This window comes from Zingiber officinale, chromosome 8A (assembly GCF_018446385.1).
Source record: "Zingiber officinale cultivar Zhangliang chromosome 8A, Zo_v1.1, whole genome shotgun sequence".
In the NCBI taxonomy this organism is placed as follows: Eukaryota; Viridiplantae; Streptophyta; class Magnoliopsida; order Zingiberales; family Zingiberaceae; genus Zingiber; species Zingiber officinale.
In genome coordinates, this window is record NC_056000.1 from 37,711,278 (window position 1) to 37,726,872 (window position 15,595).

Here is a 15,595-nt window from a genome sequence, read left to right on the forward strand (position 1 = left end):
GCGTATGAAAAAGTTATACAGCATATCATTATTGTATATATATATAGCTAATTTATTTTTATCAATTTAATATTTAATATAAAAAATTAAATTAAAATTTTTTTTTAGAGAGAATATGTTATAGTAGCTTATGGACCTGGTACACCTTTGCGTTGTACTACTACTGAAAACCATTGTATAATATAATTACATATTTTAAAGAAATCATGATTTTATTGTTTTTTATATGTAATAGGTAGATTATAATAATAATATCATTCTTTCTTTAATAACTGATAAGTTGTAAAGCACGAGACAACACAACATTATTAAATTATTTATTATTGAAGAAAAAGGAAATTAATTTGTAATGAATTTGAACTAATTGAATTCAATAGCTAATATTAGGAGTTGATATTTATAAATAGATGACCTAGAATAAGATTAAAATGTGATATTTTCAACTGAACCTAACGTAAGAACAAATTTAATATTTGACTCCATAAGAATTTATTTTAAAATATCAATTAAATAAATAAATTTAATACATGTGTCCAATTAATTAATATTTATAATAAAATGTTTTAAATTATTTATCAGTAATGTTTATAAATCATGTTCATAATAAAATTTATGAACCATATTTATCAATAAATTTTTTATTAATTTTATAAATAAATAAAAACACTTTCATTGTAAATAAACAAAATGAGTTTAAAAATATAAAACTTTAAACAATCACTTAAGGGGTGTATTTAATCATGAGATTGAATAACTTTCATTGACTTTTTTTTAATAATAGACTTTTTTAAATTAATAGATTTTTATTGATTTTTATACAAACTTACATAGTTGTGAAAAGAATTTAATGAAATTTTATAGAGTTTACATAGTTGTGAAAATAATTTAATGAAATTCTATAGATTTTTTTACAAGACTTTTTTAGACATTTGTAAATATTTTTATGGAAACTTATGGATGTATGAGAAATAAAAATTTCTAAGTTTAGTTATTGCCAATATGATAAACATTGCTCCATATTCGATTCGCTATTGTATCTCTCCATGCATTGACATTTGCTCGTTGTTGTTCTTGAGTATAAAATAACTGATCAAAATAATCAACATCATGAACTTGTTCTGGTAAGGATGATGAAGCTTTATTATTTGGTTCAACTAAAAATTTATTAGAACGCCACTCCCTACGGAGAAAATTATACAATCCGGCATAAGTCAAAACAAGCTCGACTTGTGTAGTATATGAAAATGGAGAAGCTGTTTTGAATATTTGAAATCATGATTTAAATATTCTAAATACCCTCTCAATGACGTTCCTCAAGGAGGTGTGACAAAGATTGAACAACTCCTTTTCATTTTCTGGGTGACAACCTTGGCCAATGAATTTCTGGAGATGATATTGCACACCTCGAAATGAAGTCAAAAATTGACGTCGATTCAGATATCCACCATTCATTAAAAAATATTTACCTATAAAATCAGACCAAATATAAATAACATATGCAATTTTAAAAAATTACAAAAAAATGAAATCAAATAAGCAAGTTGTTGGTGCAACCTTAGGTAAAGGTTGACCTGGTTGACCCGACTCGAGTTGACCTGACTCGAGTTGTATTTTGATGTTTGACGAGAATAGAAAAGTTCTATTCTGATGTTTGACGAGAGTAGAAAAGTTGTATTCTGATGTTTGATAGAATACAAACTTGGGAGATTGTGGGTGCAATCTTTGGTCAAGGTTGACCTGGTTGACCCGAGGTGAGTCGACCTGATTCGGGAAATCCTGGTGAGTGAAGCCAGGTGAAAATCCTGATGAGTGAAGCCAGGTGAAAGTCCTGGTGAGTGAACCAGGCAGTTGGAAAGTCCTGGTGAGTGAAGCCAGGCAAGGGAAATCTAGATAGGTCAAGATTGACCAGACATCTGGTGAAAAGTCCAAGCAGGGAGTTTGGCACGGGAAAAGTCCAAGTATAGAGACTTGGCACGGAAAAGTCCAAGTATGGAAACTTGGCATGGGAAGTCGGAGAGGGCTTGGGAGCTCGTTCTCCGAACTGTGGTCAGAGAGGGCTCGGTAGCTCGTTCTCTCGACCGGATGGAGTCGGAGAGGGCTCGGTAGCTCGTTCTCCGGACTAGGTCAGAGAGGGCTCGGTAGCTCGTTCTCTGGACCGGACGAAGTCGGAGAGGGCTCGGTAGCTTGTTCTCCGGACTAGGTCAGAGAGGGCTCGGTAGCTCGTTCTCTGGACCAGACGAAGTCGGAGAGGGCTCGGTAGCTCGTTCTCCGGACTAGGTCAGAGAGGGCTCGGTAGCTCATTCTCTGGACCGGACATGGGAAGTCGGAGAGGGCTCGGTAGCTCGTTCTCCAGACTAGGTCAAAGAGGGCTCGGTAGCTCGTTCTCTGGACCGGACATGGGAAGTCGGAGAGGGCTTGGTAGCTCGTTCTCCGGACTAGGTCTAAGAGGGCTCGGTAGCTCGTTCTCAGGACCAGGTAGGGTTTAGGGCTGGGAGCTCTAAACCTGGATCGGTCTGGTGACCGATCCAGTGATACGCTGGTTGACTGATCGGTCTGGTGACCGATCAGTAACCAAACAGTGTGTTTCTGTGAATTACCTGATCGGTCTGGTGACCGATCAGTAATCATACAGAAGCGAAGAAGATCGGGAGAAGAAAGAGGGAGATCGGTTTGTGGACCGATCCACCTGAGTCCTGATCGGTCCACAGACCGATCAGAGAGTTCGGCAACTCTCTGTGAAGCGTGCTGATCGGTTTGGGGACCGATCAGCATAGGTCCTGATCGGTCCCCAAGACCGATCAGAGAAGGTCTGGACCGATCAGGGTGGAGCCTGATCTGTCCAGCTCTAGCCGTTGAGTCACAACGGCTAGATTTCTGTGCTGCTCTTTGTCTTCTTCACAGGTGTAGCAGGTGCAGGATATATATCGAGATCGAGGGCCTCTACAGTAACGCTTCTTCCTGTTCCTCACTCTTGCGATCTGAGCTTTGCTGAGCTCTGTATTTCTGAAGCTTCGTGTGAGCTTCCCTCGGCTGGTTTGCTGATCAGTTGCTGCTGGCATCGTGAAGTTGTTGCTTCATCGAACTCCAGTCGACAAGAAGGCAAGCAAAGTGTTGTTACATTCATATTCTTCTTGTTTTCTTGCTCTATCTTGTACTCCTTTATTGCTGTTGCAAAAGAGTTTGTGGCGAGGTTTCTCCACCCAGAAGGAGTTGTTGTTAGCCGGATTTCCGGGGTCTCATCCACCGACGGATTGATAGGCTTCGTCCACCTTACGGACACGCCGAGGAGTAGGAGTATCATCTCTGAACCTCGTTACATCATCGTGTTTGAGGTTTGATCTTCTCCACTTTCGTTTCTACATTGTATTTCCGCTGCGCTAACCTAAATTGTAGGAAGAAACGATAATTTGAGGTCGGCTATTCACACCCCCCTCTCTAGCCGCTATCCGAAGGTCCTAACAAGTGGTATCAGAGCAAGGTTGCTCTTCGTCGGATTAACACCCGGGGGAGCACAAGCTAGAGAATGGATCTACTTGGAGAAGACATCACGATTCCACCCTTCTACGATCGCGACGACTTCGCGTATTAGAAGGTAAGAATGAAGTATTTTCTTATGACTAACCTAGTGAATTGGAATTATGTACGAGTAGATTTTATTCCTCCGGTGGATAAAGAAGGAGAACCTCTCGAGAAGAAGAAGTGGACGAAGGAACAAATCCACCAATCCACAATCAACGACGAGGTAACGAAAATCCTTGAATTTTCATTACCTAATGATATCTTGTGTAAGATAGGTGGATACAACGATGCCAAGGAGTTGTGGAACAACTTGGCTAAGTTCCATGAGGAGAGCTCCAATTCAAGTCATGAAGAGGAGTCAAGTGAGCCAAGTAGCTCACATCATGGAGGTATGGAATTAGAAGTTGAGGGCTACTCAACATCTAAGGAAGAAGAGGAGGAGAGTTCTTCATCAAGATTGGTGCAAGAAGAAGCCTCGACCTCCGGAAGGGATGAAGAAGAGAGCGTATATCCATCCTCAACCCTAGGTAACTCAAGCAACTTAATTTCAAATAAATTACATATAATGTGCTTTGAGTGTAGGGAATATGGGCATTACAAGAGTAAATGTCCAAAGAGGATTAGGAAGACTCCACCGGCGCCAAAGGTCAAGGAAGCCGGAGTCCCGATAAGCAAGGGCAAGGAGCACGTGGTGTGCTTCCAATGCAAGCAAAGGGGACATTATAGGAGCCAATGTCCGAGGGGGAGGCAACCTCACAAGGACAAGAGACCAAGCACATCTATAGGGGGAGCTAAGGCAAACCCTAAGGTACCCTTTAAGACACATTATTGCAATTCTAATAAGAAACATGCTAGTAGCTTTATTGCAATTGCCAATGATGATAAGCATGATAACCATAGAAACCGATACATGTGCTTAGGTGCCAAACATGTTAGCCTAGGTAAGGACAATTCTAGAAATGCTAACCCTAGAATTAACTCATCTAAGGCTAAGAAGAACCTAGGTAGAAATCTCAAAACAACTAGACATATGCCTAGGAATACCTCAAAGATAAATGACAAATTAAAACTTGAGGTATTAGAAAAGGAAAATCAAGTCTTGAGGTCAAGACTTGACAATTTAGAAAAGGCCCTTAAGAATTTAGAGAAGTCAACTCTAGAGTCTAAGGGTCAAAAACCAAAGCCCAAGGACATGAGAGGTTTGTGTCACAAACCTAAGTCTCAAGTAGTCAAGCCCACTTATCATGATGTTTCATTCGATTATGGAACAAGACCTAGGGCTAGGAAGACCATCACCAAGGTCACAAGGGGAGTCACCCCTAGAGTTGATCTTGATGAGTCTCAAATGACCAAGGCTTTAAAGCCTAGGAGGGTCATTAGGAGGGTTGCTAGGAAAGTCATCCCTAGTGAATATTTAATGAACCCAATAAGCTCAAATAGATATTGGGTTCCTAGGAGCGTGATTCCATCACGCTAGATGAATTAGAGTGTGTCAACCTTAATTGAATAGGTAGTTAACCTAATCATGGAAAAAGGTGGCACTTTAGGAATATTCAAGGTGTAATCAAGCCTTGAAAATGAAATTTAAAATTTTACTCATTCCTAAGGTGATTAGGATGTGCCAACCACACTTGAGGAACTTTCTAGGGTCAATCTAATTGGCACATAGTGATCTAAAAATCTTTAGTATATGATTTTAGATCTATTACACTTAGGAATATAGAATTTATGGTAAAATGATCAAAATTATCAAAAATGACAACTAAAGCTAGAATTAGGTATTTTCTATATCTTTATATGTTATTTGCCATATATTGTTTGTCATATGCCATGTCATGACATCATATCTAATTTACTATCATTTGAAATGTCATGATAATGCTTAGGTTTGTTATATGTCATGCCTTATTTAAGTTTCATACTTTATGCCATGACATCATGACATTGGCACATGTTTCCACTTATGATATTATTTTATGTCATGTCATCATCTCTTGCATGTATGATTAATTAAATTGATTTAAGGATAAAAACACAATTTGATATGGAGATCAAATTGTTGTTTAGAAAATGCATGAGAACTTAGCTTAAGATGACCTAAACCCATATCTCACATCAAAATTGACTTGGATGTGTTTGATATACCTTAGATGTGTGAGAGATATTAGGATTATGAGTTAGGATCAAGGTGCATAGTTCTTGTACCTAGATGAGCCTAATTCGAAATTGAGGATCATAGGGAAAGCTTGCGTACAAGTCATGTACACTTAGCCCTAAGATTGTGATCCTAAACTAAATGGTTTAAAATCATTTCAAAATTGATTTGAAAAACCTTGATGAAGCTTTTCTAGTGATAGCATTCATCATTGAGCAAGTTGATACAAAGATGGATTAACCTTGAACTATTTCAAAGTCTTTCGAACTTTGTATCAAGATTTAAAAATGGAAGTTATTTTTATAGAAAACTATTTTTCCATGATAATATATGTTATGAGGAATGTATCCTCAAAATTTTATAATTTTTGGAATTTTCGGTGATTTTTTAGGGGTTTCTGAATTTCGGGAGAAAAATCAGAAATCCCTATCAGAGATTTGTGGACCGATCAGAGGGGATGTTGATCGGTCCAGGGAGGTCTGGATCGGTCACTGGACCGATCCAGGGAAGTGATGATCGGTCTGGTGACCGATCCAGTAAAGGGCTGAGCATGCCAAAATGCTGATTTTTGACTGATTGTCTGAAATTTCAGCTGGAAGTTGGTATTTTAGATTTCTAAAGGATTGAAACTCTCCAAGACATTGTTGGTGCAATGGTCAAAGGGGAGTTTTTACTCGATTTCTGAGGATGAGTGATATGGGATTATCATTATGTTGATTATTGTCTTTAGTATCAAGGGGGAAATTAAGGGTTTCAATGAAAGGTATGGGACTTTCATTAGGAAGAAACTCTTAACCTTGATTCACTCTTTTTGATGTGTGTCAAAAAGGGGGAGAAATGTCTAGAGAATGTTCAAGGAAGAACATTGGAGTTTGGGGAGAATGTTCAAGGAAGAACATTGATTGGAGAACTATTGGAAAACCTAAGTTAGGTTATCGGGTTAACCTAACTTGATTATGGTTTTTGTCAAACATCAAAAAGAGGGAGATTGTTGGTGCAACCTTAGGTCAAGGTTGACATGACTCGAGTTGTATTTTGATGTTTGACGAGAATAGAAAAGTTCTATTCTGATGTTTGACGAGAGTAGAAAAGTTGTATTCTGATGTTTGACAGAATACAAACTTGGGAGATTGTGGGTGCAATCTTTGGTCAAGGTTGACCTGGTTGACCCGAGGTGAGTCGACCTGATTCGAGAAATTCTGGTGAGTGAAGCCAGGTGAAAATCCTGGTGAGTGAAGCCAGGTGAAAGTCCTGGTGAGTGAAGCCAGTCAGTTGGAAAGTCCTGGTGAGTGATGCCAGACAAGGGAAATCCAGATAGGTCAAGATTGACCAGACATCTGGTGAAAAGTCCAAGCAGGGAGCTTGGCACGGGAAAAATCCAAGTATGGAGACTTGGCACGGAAAAGTCCAAGTATGGAAACTTGGCATGGGAAGTCGGAGAGGGCTTGGGAGCTCGTTCTCCGAACTGTGGTCAGAGAAGGCTCGGTAGCTCGTTCTCTGGACCGGATGGAGTCGGAGAGGACTCGGTAGCTCGTTCTCCGGACTAGGTCAGAGAGGGCTCGGTAGCTCGTTCTCTGGACCGGACGAAGTCGAAGAGGGCTCGGTAGCTTGTTCTCCGGACTAGGTCAGAGAGGGCTCGGTAGCTCGTTCTCTAAACCAGACGAAGTCGGAGAGGGCTCGGTAGCTCGTTCTCCGGACTAGGTCAGAGAGGGCTCGGTAGCTCGTTCTCTGGACCGGATGAAGTCGGAGAGGGCTCGGTAGCTCGTTCTCCAGACTAGGTCAAAGAGGGCTCGGTAGCTCGTTCTCTGGACCGGACATGGGAAGTCGGAGAGGGCTCGGTAGCTCGTTCTCCGGACTAGGTCTAAGAGGGCTCGGTAGCTCGTTCTCAGGACCAGGTAGGGTTTAGGGCTGGGAGCTCTAAACCTGGATAGGTCTGGTGACCGATCCAGTGATACGCTGGTTGACTGATCGGTCTGGTGACCGATCAGTAACCAAACAGTGTGTTTCTGTGAATTACCTGATCGGTCTGGTGACCGATCAGTAATCATACAGAAGCGAAGAAGATCGGGAGAAGAAAGAGGGGGATCGGTCTGTGGACCGATCCACCTGAGTCCTGATCGGTCCACAGACCGATCAAAGAGTTCGGCAACTCTCTGTGAAGCATGCTGATCGGTCTGGGGATCGATCAGCATAGGTCTTGATCGGTCCCCAAGACCGATCAGGGAAGGTCTGGACCGATCAGGGTGGAGCCTGATCGGTCCAGCTCTAGCCGTTGAGTCACAATGGCTAGATTTCTGTGCTGCTCTGTCTTCTTCACAGGTGCAGCAGGTGCAGGATATATATCGAGATCGAGGGCCTCTACAGTAACGCTTCTTCTTGTTCCTCACTCTTGCGATCTGAGCTTTGCTGAGCTCTGTATTTCTGAAGCTTCGTGTGAGCTTCCCTCGGCTGGTTTGCTGATCAGTTGCTGCTGGCATCGTGAAGTTGTTGCTTCATCGAACTCCAGTCGACAAGAAGGCAAGCAAAGTGTTGTTACATTCATATTCTTCTTGTTTTCTTGCTCTATCTTGTACTCCTTTATTGCTGTTGCAAAAGAGTTTGTGGCGAGGTTTCTCCACCCAGAAGGAGTTGTTGTTAGCCGGATTTCCGGGGTCTCATCCACTGACGGATTGATAGGCTTCGTCCACCTTACGGACATGCCGAGGAGTAGGAGTATCATCTCCGAACCTCGTTACATCATCGTGTTTGAGGTTTGATCTTCTCCACTTTCGTTTCTACATTGTATTTCCGCTTCGCTAACCTAAATTGTAGGAAGAAACGATAATTTGAGGTCAGCTATTCACACCCCCCCTCTCTAGCCGCTATCCGAAGGTCCTAACACAAGTAACATATAGAACAAAATATATATACTTTGTGGAACTAAAAGTTCGTTATTTCTTGATAAAGCATCTGTCAAAACATTTGAATCATGGATAGATCTCTCCCACCCATTGAGCACATATATGAATTCTAAATCAAAGTTATAAGCTGTCAAAATATTTTGAAAAATCATTCCATGACAATTACAATAGCTATTAGGACCATGTCCAAGCACCATTGCTGGAAAATGACTATCATCAATAGCTCAAATGCAATCCTACAACAATGGCCAAATAATAACAATAATAATAGTAGCAATAATATTAATAAAAATAATAGAAGATTTTCGTTACTTACTTTAAAGTAAGGAAAAAAATCTTATACTCTCTCTTATTCTCTTAGACACTACAGATCCAAGTTTGACCATCATATCTATTGCAATGGTATTTAAGGCTTGCAACACATTGTTGAAGTTTTAGCTAGTATTGTAGTGTGATCAATCAAATATTTTACGAATCAAAGAGTGTCGAGTATTGTGACCAATAACGAGTAAAAATATGACAACTATTTCTTCAATACAAATGTATCTTGTATCTTACAGTGATGTTTTTTCTCTAAGGATGTTGCACAATTTTAAAAATATACTAGGGTGCATTCTATAAATTTTTGAAAGTGTGTTGGATCCTCTTTTAATATTCTATGAATATAATCGTGTCCTTTGGAAGTTATTAGTCGTCTACTTAAGGGACGATGGACAAGTTCACTATACATATAAGCTATATGCTCAATCAACACACATAGGATCCTATAAAATTCCACCAACAACTACCCAAGTGTTTCGTTTTATTCTTCTTCTAATACCTCTTCTTCCATTTGTTCTTCTACTTCCTGCATGTTGATGTTTGACATTTAAATGAACCATCTGATATCAAACAAGAAATTAAAATAAAAAAAACTCTAATAATTTATAAAAATCATTCCACTTATAACCAAACAAGATATAAATGATAATCAACTTGAAACTTATAAATTTATAAATAATCTAAACCAAGAAATTGTTGCTAGTTCAATCACTAACATGCCCTCAAAAATCATCACTAACCATGCCCTCAAAAATTTCTTCATTCATTCAATTTATAGTCTATCTATCCTAAACGCTCTTCAATGGTCATTTTCAAGAAATCAATCTTTTTTGATTGGGTATTATTAAGCAAATCAAGTAATTTGTATCGAGTACGATTATCTAAATTTGGGATCTCCTTGATAGCATCCCAACAACCTTCACCTACATTCCCTATTGATTCTATTTTAGAAGCCACCTTCTCAAGAGTTTCAGAGATTCTATACATAACATCTGCTATTCTTAAATGTACTTGATTTTTCTTCAAGCTTGATCCTATCTCGTTTTCTAGTGGTTGGAGGAACTTCCAAACTTATGGGTTGAGATGGTAGTGGTGGAGCAGACTCCTTGAAAAATGAAGGCTCATATAAAGATTCTTGTCTATTACTTTGTACGAATTCACTAGTATTGTGATCAAACACATAATCATCTAACAAAGTAGTATATTGATTTCCTTCCATCTCTAATGTTCTTACATCAGTGTCATATCATAGTCTCATCGAGTATTTTCCTATAGCAGTTCCATTTCCAACTACAATTCTTAGATATTCATAATTCTCAGAACGTTAGGGATCCTTTCTCTGTTTAAGGATAAACACACGGTCACGAAAGGGTAAAACAGTCGACATCGCAATGGATAAAAATGGCAAGAATGATTCAAAGATTTTCATTAAAAACATACCTTTGAAATTTAACGGCGAGAACCCTCGATTGTGTAATTTTCTAGAGAGGAAGGAATGTCTCATCTTGTGAGAGAAAAAAAAGAGAGACGTGTAGGGTTAAGGAGGTGTATTCAATCTTAGAAAGCGTAAATGATCATGGTCTCGCGCGATATTTATCTTGGAACAAAACCTAAAATATCTAATTAAATTATTTATTTTTAATAAAATAATAAATAGCATACTTATTCATAAATTTTTTTTTATACTTTTGGCTTATTTTTTGGGCTAAAAAAGAGAGGATAATGCCTCACTTTGTAATTTAAAAAGAACTTTAATAAAATAATTTTAAATCTAACTATATTATAATAATTTTAAATGTTTTTATTTATAAATTTGATCCAAATTATTATAAAATGTAGGTCAACCCTTTAATTTAGTGAAACTTTTAATAAAGTGTTGAATTGAAAGAGTAAAAAAATATAGTAATTGTTAGAGATCGGTGGCAAACTAGAATGGAGGATTGAATAGACAGTGTCCCCAATCCGTGGTTCTCTCTTTCTATGCTTGTTAGTTGCGCAGCTGTATAATACAAAACAAGCTAAACACTAAAGAGAAAAAAACAAACCACTAACACATTGTTTAACGTAGTTTAGAGATAAAGCTCCTACTCCATAGCTGTCCGTAGGGTGGATTATCCTGATCCGTCGATGGATGACTCCTCGGTAAATTTCGGCGTGCTCACGTAGCTCTTTGTGGGTGGAGAAACTTCACCACAACTCTCACAAGAACTCTTGAGAAAGTAGGGCACTAGTAGACTACTAATAAGGGTTAACCGCCTCTATTTCGTTAACCTTAACTAAACTCTCAAGCCTTAGTTATATAGATCATGAGTTGGAAAACTCCACCTACCAGTCGACTGGTGAAATATCAGTCGATTGTCCTCTGTGGAATTTCGACCTTTACAACCTAATGGCTCGATACCGGTCAACTGGTAAAAGTACCAGTTGCTCCACACTGGTTGAACAAACAGAGGTATTCTGCTCGCTCCCAGTTGATTGCTCAGTCGACTGATGAAAGTATTAGTCGACTGGTACCCCGAATACAATCTCTCAACACTCGGACCCTCACCCTTATGACTCACTTGACTCTTCTTCGCAACCTTGACATATTGCCTTCAAGCCTACTTCTTTTGGCTCTAGTCCCTCGGATGTATCCAAACCCGCGGCTCGTCCCAATGCCATCCTTCACATATGTCTTGAAGTTACTTCCCTTGATCCTTGTCCATGTTGTCTTGCCCACGGTCCCTCAGATGCTCCATCTCTCACTGAACTCGAAGTCATCAAGCTGAATCATATGTGTATCCGACAAACTTGCACAACTCAAATATATATATCAAATACAATGATAAACCTAACTTAAACTGTTTACTCAAATATCAAAACACATGGTCATACAAGTCCTCAAGATTGCATCCAATAGTAATTTGAGAAAAAAAATAGAATATGTTATGATTTTTAATATATCGTGAATTGGATATAAAGACACGAGAAAATAAAAAATAACATAGGATAAAGGGTTTGCTAAAGGAGAGGATACGAGGGGAAAAGATAAAAAGAAGAAATTTAAGATGAAAGAAATAATTTAAGTCGAGGAGCGAGAAAAGAAATGATTTATTCATAAAAAATTAAGACGATTTGAAATTTATAGAAATCTCAAAGACGAAGAGAAGAATTTTTATTTTATTTTTAAAAATATACCAAGTGTTTTTATTTTATTTTTAAAATTATACCAAGTGTTTTGAAGAGCTCTTATTGGTTAAAATTTATATTCAAAAAATTTTAAAAGAATTCATGAAAATCTATTAAAACTTTGGATACTGAACATAAAATTTTAAAAAATCAAGTTTAAATATACTTTTTAAAACTTTATAAAAATCTAATTTGAACACTACTAGATTTCTATAGAGTATATAAACTTTTAAAATCCATAAAATCATTCAAAATAATTGAAAGTCTAACATTAAATACACCACTTAAATTGAAACCATGATAATATCTAAAAATAAAATTTTTATTTTATTTTATTTTCTTCCTCACAGAAAGATAAAAATGTAAGAGATAGGCTAAGATAAAAAAATGTAACAGTTAGGCTGATCCAAATTCAAATGGTATTTATGACTAAGGGTAAGGACATAAGAATGCGGGTTTATGGCTAAGGGTAAGAATCAACATAATATGCCTCATTAGAATTGAAAAAAATTTTTGTAGCTATCGTCACAAACATTCGAGGAAATTAAGAAATAGGTTTAGCTTTTCGAATCAAAGAAAAAACAGAACTTAACATATATTTAATTTTCTTTTTAATTTAGAATAAGAATAATGCATATAAATTAAAGTCGATTCTGATAGGATCTGAAGTAAATAAAATAATTTTAGAGAAAGTTTAAATTACAAAAAAATATCAAACTTAAGTAACTATTTCAATGATTAACTTAATTCCTTTGTCAAATAAACAATATATTTTACAATCTTATATACTACGATAATATCCATGAAGAACGAAACAAGGCTGTCCCCGGACACAATGCAGCGGTGAGACAATAATCTATGGGTGTCAATCGATTCGAACAAGCTGTCCATCCAGGGAAAGCCTAAAATAATAATAATAATAATAATAATAATAATAATAATAATAATAATAATAAATCAAGGATAAATCAGGGGAAGAAGAAGGGGAACGATGATTCATGGAAGAACGGAATGTTCGAGGAGATCCTTTGTGGAGCAGTGATCGATCAGATGGCGTCTGGGATCTGCAATTGCTGGATGCCGAAGGTGTGGAGCGAGCCGTTCTGGACGAAGACGAGGAGGCCGCAGTTGGCGGCGTCGAAGCCCTCCCAGAGGGCGAAACGGACGGACCCCGACACTTTCTTCTTCGGCGACATGTTCTTGACGTGGCTCAGCTTCTCCAGCCGCCGGACCACGAAATCGTTCGTGAGGACGCGGCCTCTGTTCTCACCCTGCGCGCACTCCGTCACCAGCCCGCTCTCGTATAGCGCCACCATCACGTCCGCGCCGCCGCCGTCGACCCTGGTGCCCAAGGCGCCGCTAAGGGACACTTGCAGCGCTGTCCCGTCCGCCGTCCTGTTCAATTTCATCTGCGCGGGTACAGGCCGCGCCGGTGGTGCGGCGATGGTTAGTTGTTTCTGTAATTGGGGATTTTTTTTTTTTTACCAGTTTGGGATGAGAATGTTGAAACCTGCATCGTAGGGGAAGGGAATCGGGGGGCGGATTGGATGGCGGCGCAGATGGCGTCGACGTCGGTGCCGACACACTGGGCGCGGCCGTTCACCACCACCTGCGGCGTGTACAGAGTATCCAGCCGGAGCGTCTCCACGTAGGCCTTCTGTCGCACCGTCCAGAGGCTGGAGCCGAAAGGGTCCCGCCACCCCCGGTAGTCCCAATACTCCACGTGGAACTCCAGCAGAGCCACCGGCGGCAGGTCCCCGCGCCGGAGCTCCCCGCTGCAGATCCGCGACACCACCTCCTCCGCGTCCGGAGAGGTGGCGCAGCCCTGCGACGAGAACAGCTCCACCAGCACCGGACCCATCCTGCGCTGCTCCTCCGCCGTCAGGTCCGCCGTCGCTTTTGCCTCAGGAGGCGAACTCGACGACGAAGCCACCTCCCTCCCGCCGGCGAAGCATGCGAACAGACGCGGTGCCATTGGTGGCCGTCAGATCGATCTCGCTGGAGAAGAGAATGGATTGGGGACTCGCTCGCCGCCTTGTCTCGGCCCATTAAAAAAGATCAAGTTTTCTCTTTTTATTAAAACCCCAAGATTTAGTAATATTTAAAAATACCATTTAAAAGTTCACAAACGAAATAAATATGACTAATATCAATAAAATTTTAAGACTGTTTTTCAAAATAGTAAACTTTGAGGCTCATGCTGAAGAGGTGGTGCCTGGACTTGGGAGAGACAGACAGGTGAACAACACTGCCACTTGGCGGGTAAGAAAGAGAGCAGTTGTTTGTGGGGCCCGTTAGGTAGCTAATGGGTAGCAAGTCGATCGGCTTCGAGCTGTGACACAGCTGTTCGAAGACGTGCCAACCCATCCGCCACCGACGACGGCACGACGGCGACGACGGCGGCGTTCAAGCTTCCTCATTTGAACAACTTAAAGAATAAGACAATTTATTTTCCAATTTTAGCCCTTTTTTCTATTTCCAATTTTCCAACTTTTTTACTTACTCCGACAATAGGTGATATGCACAGCAAAGAATTTATTCAGCAGAGACATATAAATTTATAGTTTATCATTTTCAATTTTTATAGGCCTATTTCTAAGTATTTCTCAGATTCTTTCTCTTTGCATATCCTTCTGATAATAATGATTATAATTTTTAGAAAAATAATATGTAGAGGTAAAAAAATTTTAAGGAAAAATTTAGGTATAAAGTGATGGGGTCCAAAAAATAAAAATGATGGATCATGAAGCTACAAACAAAAAATCTAAGATAATAAGTTTCACGCCCCGGGTCTGGTGCAAGAAGCTTAATTAATTTTTCAAGTATTCATGACTTGAATTTTAATTATGGTAGAAAATTTTTTCTATGAGATAAAAAAATTTAGGACCTGGCTATTAGTTGAGAAATCGCTCGATTTCCCGGATTTACTTGATGACTGATCTGTAGGGTTAAAGTAGTTAGATGAAGGCCCAGATAAGTAAATGATGATAATGATAACAGTGGATTATTTTCTATTTTTGTCTCCTCATTGCCTTTACCTTTTCTTTCAACTCTGTCTTTTTTTTTAGCTTCACTTTTTCTTTTCTTTTCTATTTTTTCAGCATTTTTTTTTCCTTTTTAATCTTGTTACGGTTGTTACAGTTACAGTAGAAGTAACAAATTTTTGTAGGATGACCAGGTATTTAAGCTAACCAAATGAAAAAGATAATAATCTAATCCAAAGAATGATATTTCATATAGAAAAAATTAAATTAAAATTTATATTAATTTAAAGATATTAAATTATATGATTTTGGACTTAATTTATAGACTTTGTAGAAATATTAAAATAATATATTTTAAATAAAAATATCAGCTTTTAATAGAAATTATAACCATTCCTCATTTGCTAGAAAGTTATTATCCATATATCAATTTTATTTTTTAAAAATATTTTTTATGTTTTCTACATTTTGCGTTTTTCATCGTATTATTTTTTTTTAAAAAAAATAATCTCATCAAAGGATGAAAGGTTGGCAACATTCTCTACCAT

The 15,595-nt window shown here is 38.7% G+C and overlaps 1 protein-coding gene across 1 annotated transcript; it reads right to left on the reverse strand.

Annotated features, from left to right (window-relative positions):
- Window positions 1-12,790: 12,790 nt before the first annotated feature.
- LOC122008521 lies at window positions 12,791-14,105 on the reverse strand. The gene is made up of 2 exons (XM_042564273.1): window positions 13,574-14,105; window positions 12,791-13,472 (listed from the first exon to the last, which is right to left on the reverse strand). Exons 1-2 carry the CDS (start codon window positions 14,036-14,038, stop codon window positions 13,110-13,112), a joined length of 828 nt encoding a protein of 275 aa, XP_042420207.1. The 5' UTR covers window positions 14,039-14,105; the 3' UTR covers window positions 12,791-13,109.
- Window positions 14,106-15,595: the final 1,490 nt, after the last annotated feature.

Coding starts and splice junctions, on each gene's coding strand:
- LOC122008521 (XM_042564273.1), bottom strand. CDS start 14,038: ATGGCACCGCGTCTGTTCGCATGCTTCGCCGGCGGGAGGGAGGTGGCT. Junction 13,473..13,573: donor TCCCTTCCCCTACGATGCAG/GTTTCAACATTC, acceptor GTACCCGCGCAG/ATGAAATTGAACAGGACGGC.